This window comes from Microcaecilia unicolor, chromosome 1, assembly GCF_901765095.1.
Source record: "Microcaecilia unicolor chromosome 1, aMicUni1.1, whole genome shotgun sequence".
NCBI lineage: Eukaryota > Metazoa > Chordata > Amphibia > Gymnophiona > Siphonopidae > Microcaecilia > Microcaecilia unicolor.
In genome coordinates this window covers 606025035-606042373 of record NC_044031.1, presented here as the reverse complement: position 1 = coordinate 606042373, position 17339 = coordinate 606025035, and the positions used below count along the sequence as shown (strand labels likewise).

Here is a 17339-nt window from a genome sequence, read left to right as displayed (position 1 = left end):
TGACATCTCCATTAATGGCATTTTTTCCGGGTTGTGAGAGCCCCTGAGTCGCTTTTCACCCTCCTCTCACGTTCCAAAGTCTGTTTGCCCTGTCTGGGAACCACTACGGGGGGGGGGGGGGGGGGGTCGCGGGCTATTTAGCTGATTTTATGCTATCAGATCGGAGCCAGTGTCTGAGGCGTCTGCTCTGCTCCGCGTCATCACGTGACCCCCAACTATCCTTTCTTTCAGCAGCGACTCCATTATTTTTCCTATTACCAATGTGAGACATACCGGTCTGTAGTTTCCCACTTCTTCCCTGTCTCCACTTTTGTGGAGAGGGACCACATCCGCTCGTCTCCAATCTCGTGGTACCTCTCCCGTCTCTAAAGATCTATTAAATAAATCTGTAAGAGGTTCCACCAAGACCTCTCTGAGCTTCTTCATTATCCTGAGATGTATCCCATTTGGCCCCATAGCTTTGTCCACCTTCAGATTCTAAAGCTGTTTATGAACTCTTTCTTCTGTAAACAGCGAAGTATCCACTCCATTCCTAGATGTTTTCTTGGCAGCCAACCGCGGTCCTTTTCCAGGATTTTCCTCCATGAACATCAAAGAGAAATAACTGTTTAGCACATTCGCTTTATCTTCATCACTCTTGTCTGATCCGAATTAGGTTACAGGCCCACAAAATCCAGTTCCTTAGTGTGTGGGTGTGATTGTGTTATGTAGATCCCTTCTGTGTCAAAGGCTTTACTGATGTCCAAATAAACAACATCTAGCTCATGTCCTGGTCACTCAGTCAAAGAAATCAATTAGATTTGTTTGACATGATTTTACTTTGGTATAACCATGTTGCCTCGGATCTTGTAAGCCATTGGATTCTAGGAATTATGCTATCTTTTGCTCTAGCTGCGTCTCCATAATGTTTCCTACTATCAAAGTGAGGCTTACTGGCCTGTAGTTCTTCCCTATCACCAGTTTTGTGGAAAAGGATCACATCTGCCCTTCTCCAATCCTATGGAACCTTCCCTGTATCCAAGGATCTATTATGTAAATATTTAACAGGGCCCACTGGAACTTCTTTGAGCTCCTTCAATATCCTTGGATATATCTCAACTGGTCCCATGGCTTTGTCCACTTTCAGATGTCCCAGATGCTCATAAATAAAGGTCAGAGATAAATGGCAGGGAATATCTGTCCTTAACAGTAATTTTAATAAGGCCTTGATAATTAAGGTAGTGTCTGAAAGACAAATCCTCCTTTTACACCTTAACCAAGCTGGGTATTTACACTAATAAAGCCCTATACTAAGTTTTCCTTGATGTAATCTGACATTGCCTTGTTCTCTGGTCCATAAACATATAACCAAAGGCAACATACTTCCAGGCAGCAGTTTAATAGCACAATTGTGTTTGGGTAGACCTTAGCCTTGTTTCTTGCTGAAAACATCAGATCTCACCGTGACCTCTCTAACCTCATTTCTATTCCTCTACTCCCCTCCTCTTCTCTGCCCTTCTCTTGCGCCCTATGGAATGCCCGCTCTATCTGTAACAAACTCCCGTATATCCAGGACCTCTTTATCTCGCGTCACCTCCATCTGCTCGCCATAACAGAAACCTGGCTCTGCCCTGATGACTCTGCTTCAGTCGCAGCCCTGTGCCATGGCGGTTATCTATTTTCACATACTCCTCGCCCTGCTGGCCGTGGGGGCGGTGTTGGACTACTTCTCTCTCCCTCCTCCAGATTTCAACCTGTTCTTCCACCTCAATCTCACTGTTTTTCCTCCTTTGAAGTTCACTCTATCCGCCTTTTCTCTCCTCTGCCTCTTCGAATAGCGGTCATTTATCGTCCCCCTGATAAGTCCCTTTCATCCTTTCTCAGTGACTTTGACGCCTGGCTTGCCTTCTTCCATGATCCTTCCTCCCCCTCTCTCATCCTTGGTGACTTTAATATTCCTGCTAATGATCCTTCCAACTCTTATATTTCCAAGTTACTCGCTTTAACGTCGTCCTTTAATCTCCAACTATGCTCCACCTCCCCCACTCATCAAAATGGTCACTGTCTTGATCTCATCTTCTCCTCCAACTGTTCACCTTCTAGTTTCCTTGCCTCTGATCATCCCTCCTCTGATCACCATCTTATAACTTTCACACTTAAATCTCCTCCCTCCCAGTCCCGTCCTATCCTATCTAATTTATCTAGGAATCTTCACGATATTGACCCTTCATCTCTATCCTCCCATGTTTCAAACCTCCTCTCTACTGTGGCACCATCCACGTCTGTCAACGAGGCTGTTTCTTCTTACAACAATACTCTATCCTCTGCCTTAGACACTCTTGCACCTTTGATGACCCGCCATGTAAGGCGTACAAAACCCCAACCTTGGCTGACTTCTAATATCCGCTACCTTCGTTCCTGTACCCGCTCCGCCGAACGCCTCTGGCGGAAATCTCGGGCCCTTGCTGATTTCTTACACTTTAAGTTCATGCTGACCTCCTTCCAATCTGCTCTTTTACGTGCCAAACAGGATTATTATATCCAACTGACCAACTCTCTTGGCTCTAATCCTCGACTTCTCTTCACCACATTGAACTCTCTCCTCAAGGTGCCCCCTCCCCCAACTCCCCCTTCATTATCTCCTCAGACCCTTGCTGAATTCTTTCACAACAAGGTTCAAAAGATAAACCTTGCTTTCTCTACCTCACCAGCTCTCCCTCCACTAGTCCGTTCCCCTCTCTCTCCTTCCCCTCATTCCCTTTCCTCCTTTCCTGAAGTTACTATTGAGGAAACTACACTTCTCCTTTCTTCCTCTAAATGTACCACCTGTTCCTCTGATCCCATTCCCACCCACCTTCTTAATGCCATCTCTCCTACTCTTATTCCTTTTATCTGTCACATTCTCAACCTCTCACTTTCCACTGCGACTGTCCCTGCTGCCTTTAAACATGCTGTGGTCACACCTCTCCTTAAGAAGCCTTCACTTGACCCTACTTGTCCCTCTAATTACCGACCCATCTCCCTCCTTCCTTTTCTCTCCAAATTACTTGAGCGTGCTGTTCACCGCCGCTGCCTTGATTTTCTCTCCTCACATGCTATTCTTGACCCACTACAATCTGGTTTTCGCCCTCTCCACTCAACCGAAACTGCGCTTACTAAAGTCTCCAATGACCTATTACTGGCTAAATCCAGAGGTCAATATTCCATCCTCATTCTTCTTGATCTTTCCGCTGCTTTTGACACTGTCGATCACAGCATACTTCTCGATACCCTGTCCTCACTTGGATTCCAGGGCTCTGTCCTTTCCTGGTTCTCTTCCTACCTCTCCCTCCGCACCTTTAGTGTTCACTCTGGTGGATCCTCTTCTACTTCTATTCCTCTGCCTGTCGGCGTACCTCAGGGTTCTGTTCTTGGTCCCCTCCTCTTTTCTATCTACACTTCTTCCCTTGGTTCATTAATCTCATCCCATGGCTTTTCCTACCATCTCTATGCTGATGACTCCCAAATCTACCTTTCTACCCCTGATATCTCACCTTGCATCCAAACCAAAGTTTCAGCATGCTTGTCTGACATTGCTGCCTGGATGTCTCAACGCCACCTGAAATTAAATATGACCAAAACCGAGCTTCTCATTTTCCCCCCCAAACCCACCTCCCCGCTCCCCCCGTTTTCTATTTCTGTTGATGGCGCTCTCATTCTCCCTGTCTCCTCAGCTCGAAATCTTGGGGTCATCTTTGACTCTTCTCTCTCCTTCTCTGCTCATATCCAGCAGACCGCCAAGACCTGTCGTTTCTTTCTTTACAACATCCGTAAAATCCGCCCCTTTCTTTCCGAGCACTCTTCCAAAACCCTCATCCACACCCTTGTCACCTCTCGTTTAGACTACTGCAATCTGCTTCTTGCTGGCCTCCCACTTAGTCACCTCTCCCCTCTCCAGTCGGTTCAAAACTCTGCTGCCCGTCTCATCTTCCGCCAGGGTCGCTTTACTCATACTACCCCTCTCCTCAAGACCCTTCACTGGCTCCCTATCCGTTTTCGCATCCTGTTCAAACTTCTTCTACTAACCTATAAATGTATTCACTCTGGTGCTCCCCAGTATCTCTCCACACTCGTCCTTCCCTACACCCCTTCCCGTGCACTCCGCTCCATGGATAAATCCTTCTTATCTGTTCCCTTCTCCACTACTGCCAACTCCAGACTTCGCGTCTTCTGTCTCGCTGCACCCTACGCCTGGAATAAACTTCCTGAGCCCATACGTCTTGCCCCATCCTTGGCCACCTTTAAATCTAGACTGAAAGCCCACCTCTTTAACATTGCTTTTGACTCGTAACCACTTGTAACTACTCGCCTCCACCTACCCTCCTCTCTTCCTTCCCGTTCACATTAATTGATTTGATTTGCTTACTTTATTTATTTTTTGTCTATTAGATTGTAAGCTCTTTGAGCAGGGACTGTCTTTCTTCTATGTTTGTGCAGCGCTGCGTATGCCTTGTAGCGCTATAGAAATGCTAAATAGTAGTAGTAGTAGTAGTAGTAGTAGTAAGGGTAAGGACAAGGGTAATGAGATTTGATATACTACCTTTCTGTGGAATAACCAAAGTGGTTTACATTTATTATATGCAGTTACTTTCTCTGTCCTTAGTGGGCTCACAATCTATGTTTTTGTACCTGGGGCAACGGAGGTTTAAGTATCTTATCCAAAGTCACAAGGAGCTGTAATGAGAACTGAACCCAGTTCCTCAGGTCTTCAGCCCACTGCACTAATCATTAGGCTACTCCACCACTCGACAAAAGGATGATACTCTTCCAGGAGACCTGGTGCAGTTTGAGAACAGGATCTGGGACACAGGAAGCAAAGCATGAAGGAGACCAGTTACCTGGGTAGCAGGTGCTGCTACCCAGAACTAGCTTTGAATATGAACCAACATTTTGTAAAGTGCAAAGATAATTACATGTGATTTTGATAAGAATGATTATGAGGATGTGAGTGGTAATCCTGGAGCGAGAACTGTTCTTTGTATTTGCAGGATGGTTGTATTCCTCTCTTCTTGGCTGTGGAATCTGGAAACATTGGCATCTGTAAGGAACTGCTTTCCGCTCAAGTGGAAGCCCAGCTCAGGGCACAAAGAAAGGTATAGTACCCCTACTATGTACTGTGAAGAATATAGTGCTTTCTTATTCTGTACTCACACATTCACAACCATACCTTGCTTAGGAGACAGAGAAAGGAACGTGAGGCAGTGCCGGACAGACTTCTACAATCTGTGACCCCCCCCCCCCCCCCCCCAAATTACAAGACGAATTTGGATAGGCTGGAGTGGGCTTCGACAGGAACTCCAGTAGTTAGAACATAAGGACAGTGCCGGGCAGACTTTTACAGTCTATGTCCCAGAAATGCCAAAGAAAGACCACGATCAAGTATTTTATATTATATTCATTGTTAGTTTAATCATGATTTGATAATGAGTGTGACTTTTGGGTAGACTGGATGGACCATTCGGGTCTTTATCTGCCATCATTTATTATGCTACTATGTTACTATTATGGTCATTATGCAAGTTATTTGGCCATTAAAGTTTAATTTACCACAGGTTATATAGTAATGAGATGCAAATGCATGCAAATGCATGCAAAACAAGTGCATTAGTATGCAAACTTAATAACACAGCTTGTGGTGAACACTGCAAGCTGTGTTATTCCTAGAAAAATACCCCCAGCAAAAAGCTGGCAGTATTTTTCCGTCCTGGGATCCCTGGGCCATAAAGTTGCAGCCCAATATTCCCAGGCACTTTTAAAGGGGCCGATGTGTGAGAGTCAAATCTGACCTCTCCCCCTTCTCAATGGGCCCCAAGGCCAGGCATCCTCTCATGGCCCCTCAAAGGCCAGACACCACCCTCCTGATGTACCCCAAATAAGACACCACTCCTCAATGGTCCCCACCAATTCCACACCCCTCCTGGTCCCCTCCAATCACCAAAGGGCCTTTTCCCCTTATACAGAAGTTTGATCCTTAGTGGTAATACTTTTAAACTACCACTAGGGGTCACAAAGGGCAGGAGTGAATGGGGTTTACTCCTGCCCCCACCCCACTAAACACCAGGGATTCTGTCAGTTAGGTCTGGATGTTTCTGCCATGGAGGTGACTTTGGGAGTTTGGGAGAAGCTTTGGGGAGGGAGATCTGAAATTGAAGAGAGCCATCAGTGGATTGTTTATTATTTGGGGTACCATTGGGGGGAGTATCTGGCCTTGGCAGTCATTGAGGGAGAAAGAGAAGGAAGCAGTTCTGACTGTCTGTCATGTGCTGGTCCATTTAAAAGCACTGGGAGCCCCTCCAAAGGGACACCACCTTGTTGTGGTGGATGGGCTTGTGTGTTTCTATGACTTGGAGGGTTGTGCTGTAAAGCTACCCTTATCAGGCAGCCCTCTGAGGAGAAACCAGGTGAAAAGTGTCCCAAAACCGCTGGAGGACCAAGATGGTGCCAGAAGAGGTTGTGTTGGACTGAGTTCTGCAATCATCAGAGTTCTTCAGTACTGAGATGGGGAAGAAAGGAGAAACCTCAGATTTACCCTTCTATGTCTTAGGACCCTCCCCACAATGTCTGACCAAATTTTAAGAATTGCAGTGCCCATCTAGTAATGGAGGGAAGAGTGGCTGAGGGTGACCTCAAGAGCTCTTAACTGGCTATGGTTTAGCCGGCTTCATATATCCAAAAATTCAATGCCACATCCTGTCCAGTTAAATAGTGTTTAGCCGGCTAACCGCTAATATTCAGTGGGAGGTAGCTGGTTATCTCCGCTGAATATTCGCAGTTAACAAATAGCTGCTAAAGAGTATATCACTCAATATAGCTAGTTAGTGACAATATTCAGTGCTGGGTTTAGCAATTAAATAGGACCACATAAATAGCAGTGCTATCTTTAACTGCTAGGAACTTAACCAGTTAGTACTGAATAATTGCTTAACCGGTTACAGCAGCCAAAAATGGTACTGGAAATTCAATGCCAATTGTTGGATAGAGCACAGCAGTAGTAGCTCAAGGAAAGTTACATTCAGGTATACTAGATATTTCTCTGTTCTAGGAGAGCTTACAATCTAAGTTTGTACCTAAGGCCATGGAGGGTTAAGTGAGTTGCCCAAGATCACAAGAAGCAGCAGTGGGATTCAAACCAGCCACCTCTGGATTGCAAGACCAGTGCTCTAACCACTAGGCCATCCTCTACTGCATTAAACAGCTCTGAAAACCCAGAAATTCAATGCCGGTGCCTGTCTCAGGTTAGTCAGCAAATTGCAGATTGCTACTGGCTGAATATCGGGCCCGCTGTTTCCTCCTACTGGTCTTAGACACCAATAACACAATTTCAGTTTCTCAAGCAGAATTGAGACAAAACCTTTCAGTCCTTCCTTTCTTTCGTACAAGATTCAGGAGCTCCGTCCCCCTTCTTGCCAACTTGGCAGAGAAGAAGCAAAAGACAGTTTTCCCTCCAAAACTTTTCCATTTATCAACTCAATGACCTCATTAACACGACCCTTGGCCACCTCCCAATGGGGAGAGCCAACTATCATGTTCCTTGTAATGAATTACCACAGTCACCTTTTTCAGTGCAAAGAGTTATATATATTCTGAAATTCTTCAAGTGAAAAGTTGTCATACTAGTAATAATTTTCTCTTTTTCACTATTGGAGTAGATTGGACATTGAAGGGCCAGAAAACCAACAAGAAAAAAAACTATTCAAAGGCTATGCTGCTTCTGTTTGTTGTACTAACACTGTAAATCCTTTTTTTTTTCATTGCAGAAATATGGTGACACAGTGCTGCATGCAAGCTGCAGGAAAAGAGACCCAGAACTGGTCAAGCTTCTTGTTGAGTACGGAGCCATAGTGGACTTCCAGAATGTGAGTATTAAGTAGAGGACATTTTGAATGTGCTGTCAGAAAAAGATTAATTCCTATACGCACTTAAAGCAGTGGAAAAAGCCTCAAAAATCCTTTTAAATCTTGAATTGATTCAAAAAAGATATGACGGGTCCAATAACCTTTTTCATCATCACTGGCATAAAAAAACCACTGCTTGTGCTAATATTCATTCATTTATGGTTAAACTGTGATTATGTTATATTCAACACCAAATTCCACACTTATCTTTAAAGTGGATGCTTGCAGCTTAACTGCGCTGTACTCATTCACTCTCAACTGGTGCAGGGCCGACGGTGGCCAGCGTTTCGCAAGGCTGCTTCAGGGCCTCTACTGCACTATCGGGTTGAGAGGACAGCTTCACTATATGCTTCCTTACACATGTAAGGCCCTGAAGCAGCCTTGCGAAACGCTGGCCACCGTCGGCCCTGCACCAGTTGAGAGTGAATGAGTACAGCGCAGTTAAGCTGCAAGCATCCACTTTAAAGATAAGTGTGGAATTTGGTGTTGAATATAACATAATCACAGTTTAACCATAAATGAATGAATATTAGCACAAGCAGTGGTTTTTTATGCCAGTGATGATGAAAAAGGTTATTGGACCCGTCATATCTTTTTTGAATCAATTCAAGATTTAAAAGGATTTTTGAGGCTTTTTCCACTGCTTTAAGTGCGTATAGGAATTAATCTTTTTCTGACAGCAGATCTGTTGTTTGTTTTGTAGTATCTAACTAGTCGATCTGCTATCGAGCATATTTACATTTTGAATGTGCCACAAAATATCTCACGCATGACTTAAAGTGCTGATGTATGACTAAAGGGAATAACTATATAATAATAATAATAACTGAGGCAATGGAGCACTTATCATTCTGGTCAGTCTTTCAAAAGACTGTGGTTAGTCAAAGGCCAGGAATGTAGGGGTTGATATTCAAAGTGGTTTATCTAGCCAGAAATGACTCTTGGATGGTTAAATTGCTTAACTGGATAGTGCAGCTGAAAATGTCTATTTAGTGCCTAGCGCAAAAACTGGCTATTTTGGGGGTATTCTGCGGGTGGAGTCAGCATTTGGCCAGTTAAATGCCAATATTCAGCACTTAACCAGCCAAGGTTACTTCATAAATAGGACTGCATAAAAGTTAGTTGGCGCTGAAAGAACACGGTTAAACACAAGGGGAAAGATATGTTCTTACCCATCTGAGTTGGGTGTTAACCTCTCTCTCGTGCAGCAGTCCATTGTGAGCTATGCAGTTTCTATCCCTAGTATTACATCCTCAGGACTGGTGCTAGAGGGGGGATCCCTCACACAGAGCATCTTTGACGCATCTCTGAGCCCTTAGGTTTGCAAGCTTCCACTCAAACCTGAAAGAGGTGATGGACTGGCCCTGCAGGGAATGCTTCCAGGTACCTAAGTGGTTCCCAGATTACACCCCTTAGGTGGGACAGTGGTGGGTCCTGTACCGGAGAAGTAGCCAGGTGCAGTTTGAGGTAGTGAAGTGGTGAGTAAGGCTCCAGTTAGGCATTTAGACCTTGGATAACCCCAACAAACTGCTCCAGGAGAACATTTTTGCATTAAGGGTACGAAGAGACTTGGTTCAGTTATATTAGAGGAACTATGGGATACTATTGGGCAAAAGGAGGACTCCTTGTCAAAACATTTGGATACATTTAATTCAGGCCAAGACGCGCTAAGGTCACAAGTGGCAAAGCAGGAGGAATTGTTGGTACAACAAAAGCTGTAGTACATAAATATGAGGAGGACTTGAGAACCTTGAAGGAAGGACAGGATTCATTAGATAAGGACAAATAGGTGACTCATCAAAAGTTAGAAGTCTTAGAAAATTATGAGTGTTGTTTAAACCTGAGATGTCTCAATTTGTCCTAAATCACCTATTTTGCCACCAACTGATTTGTTTAAAAAATATCTGATGGAAGCTCTTCAAATTCCCAAAGACTCTTTGCCACTTGTGAGAACTTATTATGTAGACTGTCATGCTTCTGACCAGTTAGGGGCAAGAAGAGAAGGAGCCAAGGATAGTTTCGATCTGTCCATTTTTTTGGAAGGTTCCGAGACTGTTATACCGAAGGCAACTCTCCTTGTCTCATTTGCACTGGAACCAGACAAGCACTGGGTCCTAAGACTGTATTTTTGTCATAGAAATGTGAATTTTCTGGGATAGAAAGTTTATGATCTTTCCTGACCTCTGTAGTGCCACTCAGCGTAGGTGGAAGGCTTTTTTTTTAGCTCTCAAGCCTCAGCTTTTGGCACTTGGAGGGCTGTTTTTCCTGCAGTTTCCATGTAAATGTTTGTTAATGCTCAAACATATGTGTATGCAGATCATGCCCAATTTAAAAATTTTATTGAAGCAAGGAAATCCCCAGTACCAATATTGGTTTCCACACTGTCCCCTAATGTAAATATATTCTTACTCTAAATATGTAGCCAGAATGCTTAGTAACAAGTTTCTTTAAATATTTTTCTTTTGGATTGTGTCTAGTCAATGAAGAGTTCCTTCTTAACTATTTTTCTCTTTAAGGAAAGGAAAGGGAAAGGGACAAGATATAGTGCCTTTCTGTGGTTACAATGGTAATAAATAGAAATAAAACAAAACATGGAAAAGAAAATAAGATGATACCTTTTTTATTGGACTAACTTAATACATGTTTTGATTAGCTTTCAAAGGTAACTCTTCTTCTTCAGATCAGAAATAAGCAAACACAAAGGCATTTCAATGACAGTCTAACACTGTGGTTACAATCAAAGTGGTTTACATACTATATACAGGTACTTATTTTGTACCTGGGGCAATGGAGGGTTAAGGGGTCCTTTTTCTAAGCCACAGCAAAAAGTGGCCTGCGGTACTGTGGGCACGTGTTTTTGGCATGCGCCGAGCCAGTTTTTATTGCATCTGGGGAAAAGGGCTTTTTTTCAATGGGCCGGGAAAAAGACCTGCGGTAAAACTGAAACCAGCGTATGCCTAGTTACGGCTTGAGCCCTTAACACCATTCACTGATCTAGTAGTAAGGGCTCATGCGATACACATGCGGTGACCAGTTGGCACGTGCGAACTACTGATTAATGCCGGAAACGCCGGAAATAAAATAATTTGTCCTGCGGTATGGGCACATGTCAAATCCAAAATTACCACCAGGGGGCATGCTATCCTGGCGGTAGTCTCATTTTGGCACACATTACACGTGCATAGAGCTTACCTCGCCTTTGTGAAAAGGCCCCGAAGTGACTTATCCAGAGTCACAAGGAACTGCAGTAGGAATTAAACCCAGTTCCCTAGGATCAAAGTTTGCTGTACTAACCACCAAGCTACTCTTCCACTCCCCCATAAGTTCTTACTTTTCCTTTATTACTTTGGAAAGTTTGTAACTATCCCTTATAAAATCGGGGTGCTTTTTTTTTTTTAACCTTTTTTTGTTGTTTGTTTCCTTTCCAGGTCATTGGAAAGGATTTCTATATTGTGTTGTTATATAAGGAATGTTTTGCTTTAGTCAAGTTTGTTCTCGATATGTTTGTAAAATTATAAATATTTATTTTAAAAAGTCAGCCCTATCTTTATGCGGTGCCTCATAACTGGTTTAAGTTCTGAATATTGCAGTTAACTGATTATGGTGTAGCCGGCTCCATAAACCTAAAAATTCAATGCCAGAGCCTAAAGATGGCCTGGCATTAAGTTTCTGGGCATGATGCTGGCTGAATAACAACCCCATAACATGTTGGCTATAGTTAAGTGGAGAAAAAGCCTTCACCTTTTAAAGCAACCTGATCTTTAACTCACAATATTTTCTTCCTGGTGTCTGACTATAAAACATGCACTGCAGATACAAAGAGGAGCAAGTCCAACTTTGAATGCTTTGCTCAAAATGTCCAAAATTCAAGTGGGGAATATATGTTCATTTCCGAAACAGCAGAATGTCTTTTTTTTTTTTTTTTTTTTTTCAAAAATGGCTATTTGCTAGATGTTTTGTGATCTGAATGCTTTTATTTTTGGTCCATTTAAAATAAAATAAAAAAAACATCCAAATGAAAAATGTACAAAATCAAGCCATTAAGATGTAGGAGGAGCCAGCATTCTTAATAGACTGACCACACAGACATCCCAGCAGAGCAGTAAGGCACCTTAGAGGGCATTGCAGTGGCCTTCACATAAAAGTACACATCTCACCCTTAACCCCTTATTATGTGTGGTGAGCCCTCCAAAACCCACCAAAAACTTACTTTACCCAACTATACACCACTACAATAGACTTTATGGGTCGGGTTATTATGTATATGTGGGTACAGTAGGTTTTTGGTGGGTTTTGGGGGGATGACACATTCCACCACAAGTGTAACAGTTAGAGTGGATTATAGTAGTAGTTCACTTCTCCCCATTGCACTGCACTGACCACTAGGCTACTCCGGGGACCTGCTTGCTGCTCTAATAGGACTGGCCATAACATCTGAGGCTGTCATAGAGGCTGGTATGTACTATTCCTTTCACATCTTTGGTGGGTGGGAGGGGGTCAGTGACCACTGGGGGAGTAAGGGGGTCACTCCTTTATTCCTTCAGTAGTCATCTGGTCATTTAGGGGGTCTTTTACTAAGCCATGGCAGCATTTTTACCTCGCAGTAGAAGTCAGTTGGCAGTAAACGCCGCGACACCTATTATATTCCTGTGGGTGTTTCGGCATTTACCCAAGCTGATGTCTATTGTGAGCTAAAAACGCTACTGTAGCTTAGAAAATACCCCCCCCCCCCCCCCCCGGGCACTTTTCTGTGGCTTAGTCATTATTAAAACTGGCCTAGACCTAGTCCTGGACGTTTTTGTTTTGTCCATTATGGCTGAAACACGTCCAAGTCTTAGGAACGGCAAATCCCACCCTTAATATGCCCCAACATGCCCCCTTGAGATTTGGATGCATTGCAGATGAACTGCATAGATAAACATCTGCAAAATGGGTTTTTAAAAATACCAATTTGGACATTTTGGTGAGAAAAATGTCTAAATGCTGCTTTATGCCACTTTTTAAACATTTTTCTCTTTCAAAAATGAGCCCCAAAGTGAATTTATTTAGAGGGGAAGTTATCAAAGGCAGCTATTGTTAAGTCAGATTACTTTATCTCAAGTCAAGATATTTTAGCACAGGGCCTAACTACATGTAAAATGAGATCTGTGCTAAAATAATCTGACTTAACAGTAACACATGTTGATAACTTTCCCCCTTAATGTTGATGTTTCTTTTTTATTTGTTTATTTATTTATTTTTTAGTTGACTAGTTGACAATACCTTACCAGAACCTTTTCAAATTCTTATTCAAACAGTCACAAGTCAGTCTGCCAGTTAATGTTCACTGTTCAATATTATGATGTGGTAGGAAACCATCTTGCTAAGTGGATCCAAGTACATTGATAAAGAATAAATGGCCTTCCTTTTTGGACATCTATGAACTGTACATTTTTCTCTTGCCATTTGAGCCAAGGATATTTATAAAGGAATAACGCGTCATAATATGGCTGCTTTTCATGTACAACAGTTTTGATATAGATTTTGCCTCACCCATTACTTAAATAAATAAATATATATTCACAGCAAATAGCTGTACAAGCAAAATTTTCTGCCAAAAACTATAAGAAAGCACCATGGGATTTGTTTGTCCAGAGGTAGGCCTTATGCTGATGTGTATTTAAAGATCAGTCAAAAGCCTCACAGAGCTTTTTGCCAAATTTTTACTTGTCTTGTTTATTTTCTGTGGAGATTATTTTCCTTTCCAGAAGTCCACAGGGCATTAAAGTCTTGGGCAAAAGAGGAGCTACATTTTAAACTTGGGAATAGAGTTAACTTTGAGATAATGGAATGGATAAAATAGAGTGCATTAATATGCTTTATTTTATTTATTTATTTATTGCATTTGTATCCCACATTATCCCACCTTTTTGCAGGCTCAATGTGGCTTACAATTCATCGAGGATATGGGAAATAGAAGAGAAAATACATTTGGTTACAAGGAGTTTTGGGTAAAATGATAGAGAAACATCGGCCTCTGTTGTGGTTGGATCCAACATTAAACCATTAAACATAGAATATGATGGCAGAGAGGAGCTGCAAGGCCTGTTTAATTGCGGAATTTGGTTTCTTGTACAATGTCATAGATCCTCAGGTTCATCTCAGACTTTTTATCACTCTGTCAAAGATAAGTATCGTCTATGCTTATCCTGAGTTTTCTTTGATTGAATTTAATTTCTAGTACTTCTACTCTGTCTTTCCAAAATAAATTACTCGTAGAGAATTACAATAAAAACAGCAAAAAAAAAAAAAAAAAAAAGCACAAATGAGCCTTCAAGAGTAGAACAATGGAGAGTCCTTTAATTCAGTAGACCCAACACGGGCAGTGTTTCGGCAGGTCAAATTAATGATCTCAGCAATGGCAAGTAAAATCCAAAAGGGGGTCATTCAAAACAGCACTGTGTTATAGTTAGCAGCAAAACAAACCAAATGAGTCCTCAAGCATCCAAGGCTTCCTAGAAATGGCCATTACAATAAAAACAAACATACAATTTGCAGTAACTCCAGTCGTTTTCAGAATCTAGTTTCAAAATCAGAAAAACTCAGCTCCTCTATTTGTGGTTTGTTGGATTCCTCTGGGTCAACTTCCTCATGGACTGGTCCTTCTCCATGGGTCCTGGGCTGAGTGCTCCAGACTTCTCTAAACAGAGTTTCTCTAGTACATGATTTAAGCATCTGTGTCTGTGATGAACCTTCTAAATGAAAGTCAAAAGAAATGACACATATGTGCCAAAGTATTGTTTCATTCCTCTTTTGGTGCTGAACTTCCATTAATTTCTGTTTGAGCACCAAAGATTAAGGGCTAGATTCTATATATTGTGCCTGAAAAAGCCATGCAGAGAAAAAATATGCCTAGGTGTATTCTCTGGAGTATACCTTAGAATAGGCTTAAAGTTTTGTGTGGTATATTAAATAATACTGAGTGCTTCTCCATGCGACCAAATTTGGTCATGTCCATTTAGGCCATGTTTTACTTGGTGTAAATCCCAACATCTAAATTAGTGTAGAGAGGGTGTATTCTATAATAATGTGCATAGATTTTCAAAATGCTCATGACCTGCCCATTCCACGTCCATAACCGCGTCCCCTTTTCAACTGTGTGACTTGGAATTTACAAGCAGCACGTTATAGTATACGCTTAGCGAGTTGTGCACGTAAATCTTAGTGAATGCCAATAGTGCTGATAATTGCTTGTTAACATCCAATTAACAGCGCTGATTAGCTAGTTAACCAATTAAGTTATGTGCATTGCTATAGAATACGCTTGGCTTTTCGCATGGAAATTAAGGCGCAATATATAGAATCTGTGGGTAAGTGCTTAATTGGCACACTTTATAGAATTAGGGGGATAAAACTGTTCTAACCACGCCCAGTTAGTAATCCAGGTATGACATTGAATATCAGCTGTACCTGGATAACTTCCAAGCAGGGGTGACCCAACCATTAGGTCATCTGAGGCGGAGGCCTCAGGTGGCACTCTTCAGGAGCAGCATCTCGGAGGGGGGCAGCTTCGTGGCATTTGACTTTCCAAACCCAGCAGCAGCAGCAGCAATGATTCCCATACTCTGCCCTGTCACCGCCAGCACCCACCTTTCCCTTTACTGCGGCCACCTGAAGTAACTTCTGTTTCGCTCAGGCAGCCACAGTAAAGAGAAGAGACGGGTGCTGGCAGCGGCAGGGCAATGTATGGGAATCACTGCCACTGCTGCTGCCGGATTTGGAACATCACCATGATGAGGTAAAATGTCTGGGGAGTGGCATATAAGCTCCGCCTCAGGTGGCATCTTGCCTTGGGCCGGCCCTGTTCCCAGGAGCAGCCAAAGACCCAAATATTCGATACCGGTCCCCGGATAGGAGCCAGCACTGAATATTCGAGTCTAATTCAGCTGGCAGCAGCCAATCTTTTAAAAACTAGGAGGTTTTATGACAGGAGATGGCATGAGCCTCTCTGGTCCATTCTGTGGGCTGAAGCCAGTGGGTGGAGCTTGCCACCATATTGTGAGACCCCAAACATTCGCAGACGCTTTTGAAAACAAGAGCAACCTTGTGAGGTTTATGACTGTTTATGTGTGTGTGTGTCTGTGTTTTGGTTTTTTTTATTTGAAAGCTTCCAATATATAACCCGAGGTTTATTTTTACCTTTGGAGGGTCCTGGGGTGTGAGCTGCGGTTCATGGGTGCAGGTGCTCTGGAGCGGCAGACTTGTTTTTGAAGCCGCAGGAGGCTTGCTTTTTGTAAGGGGCAGCTTTAAGAAAGGCCCCGGCTCTGCCTGAACCTCAGGACCTAATTGTGGGGACCCCCACAGAGGTTAAAAAAATTCCTCAGGTTACATAAGGCAAGCTTTTAAATAAATAGAGAAATGATCCAGTGTGCGTCCAATACACATGCCCACACTACCGCAGCCCGCTTTTTGGTGTGCCTTTGTAAAAGGACCCCTAAATCTTCTATGAGATTTCATTGAGTACCACAGACTTTTGAGGCCTTTTCCTCCATTTTTGTTTTTTAATGGTTTGTCACGGCGTGGTTGATATTTAACATTAGAGTATTCTTGGTTTGGATTTATTCTGAAAACTTGACTGGCTGTAGGACAGGTTTGGGAAGACATTGTCTAGGAAATTAATCTTATATACCTGTTACATTTTGCTGTCCATTGATAGCAAGGTCCATAGAAAAAGAAATATTGTCAAGCCTGTTGTTTGCAACTGAGATGTGACTAAAATCAGAATCAACTCTTTCCCTTTGTCTAGGAGGAAGGTCACACCCCAATGCATGTTGTCGCTTGGGAAGGTGATGAAGTTTTGTTGAAGTTCTTCTATCAGTGCAAGGCCAACCCTAATATAACAGACAAGGTATCAGCAGCTATATTAAAAAGTTAAAAAAAATCACATTTTCTTCAATTTTTTTACCCTATTCCCCCCTCCCCCAGCCTCTCTTCATGATCAGCTTTGCCACGTTCATACGTGGGAACTGCATTTTTTTTGAAACAACATGAAGAATGTCAACATTTTTCATGTCATTTTGTATTCTTTATGCTTGAAAAGAAGGGGGAAACATTTTTAATTTTCTGAAACAGTGCACAGTTTTGTGAAAACAGTGCTCTCTTCATAAAAAGTGCATACATTTTTAGAAAAGTGTGCATTTTTTCCAAGACTGCACACTATTAATGATATTGCTTCCATAACAAAAAACAAAAAACCCCAAAATTCTTGTTTTCCGACATGGGAAGTGAAATGAAATGAAAATTTTGAGGATGGATATGCCTAGTTCATATTAGTTTCATACAATTCTCATTCTTGCTACTGCATAGGGATTCCGGTTTATATCCGAGAAGAGGACTTCAGTTTGCGGGGGGTTGGGATCACCCGCCAGCAAAGGCATGCAGCAGGAG

The 17339-nt window shown here is 42.6% G+C and overlaps 1 protein-coding gene across 1 annotated transcript in view; it reads left to right on the top strand.

Annotated features, from left to right (window-relative positions):
- The window catches only part of LOC115460153 (serine/threonine-protein phosphatase 6 regulatory ankyrin repeat subunit B-like), a 182981-nt gene that overhangs the window by 14337 nt on the left and 151305 nt on the right, over positions 1 to 17339 (top strand). Inside the window, exons 4-6 of the mRNA XM_030189994.1 lie at positions 5007 to 5111; positions 7776 to 7874; positions 16699 to 16800. Of these exons, the coding sequence (XP_030045854.1) occupies positions 5007 to 5111; positions 7776 to 7874; positions 16699 to 16800 (306 nt within the window). The remainder of the gene's footprint in view (positions 1 to 5006; positions 5112 to 7775; positions 7875 to 16698; positions 16801 to 17339) is intronic.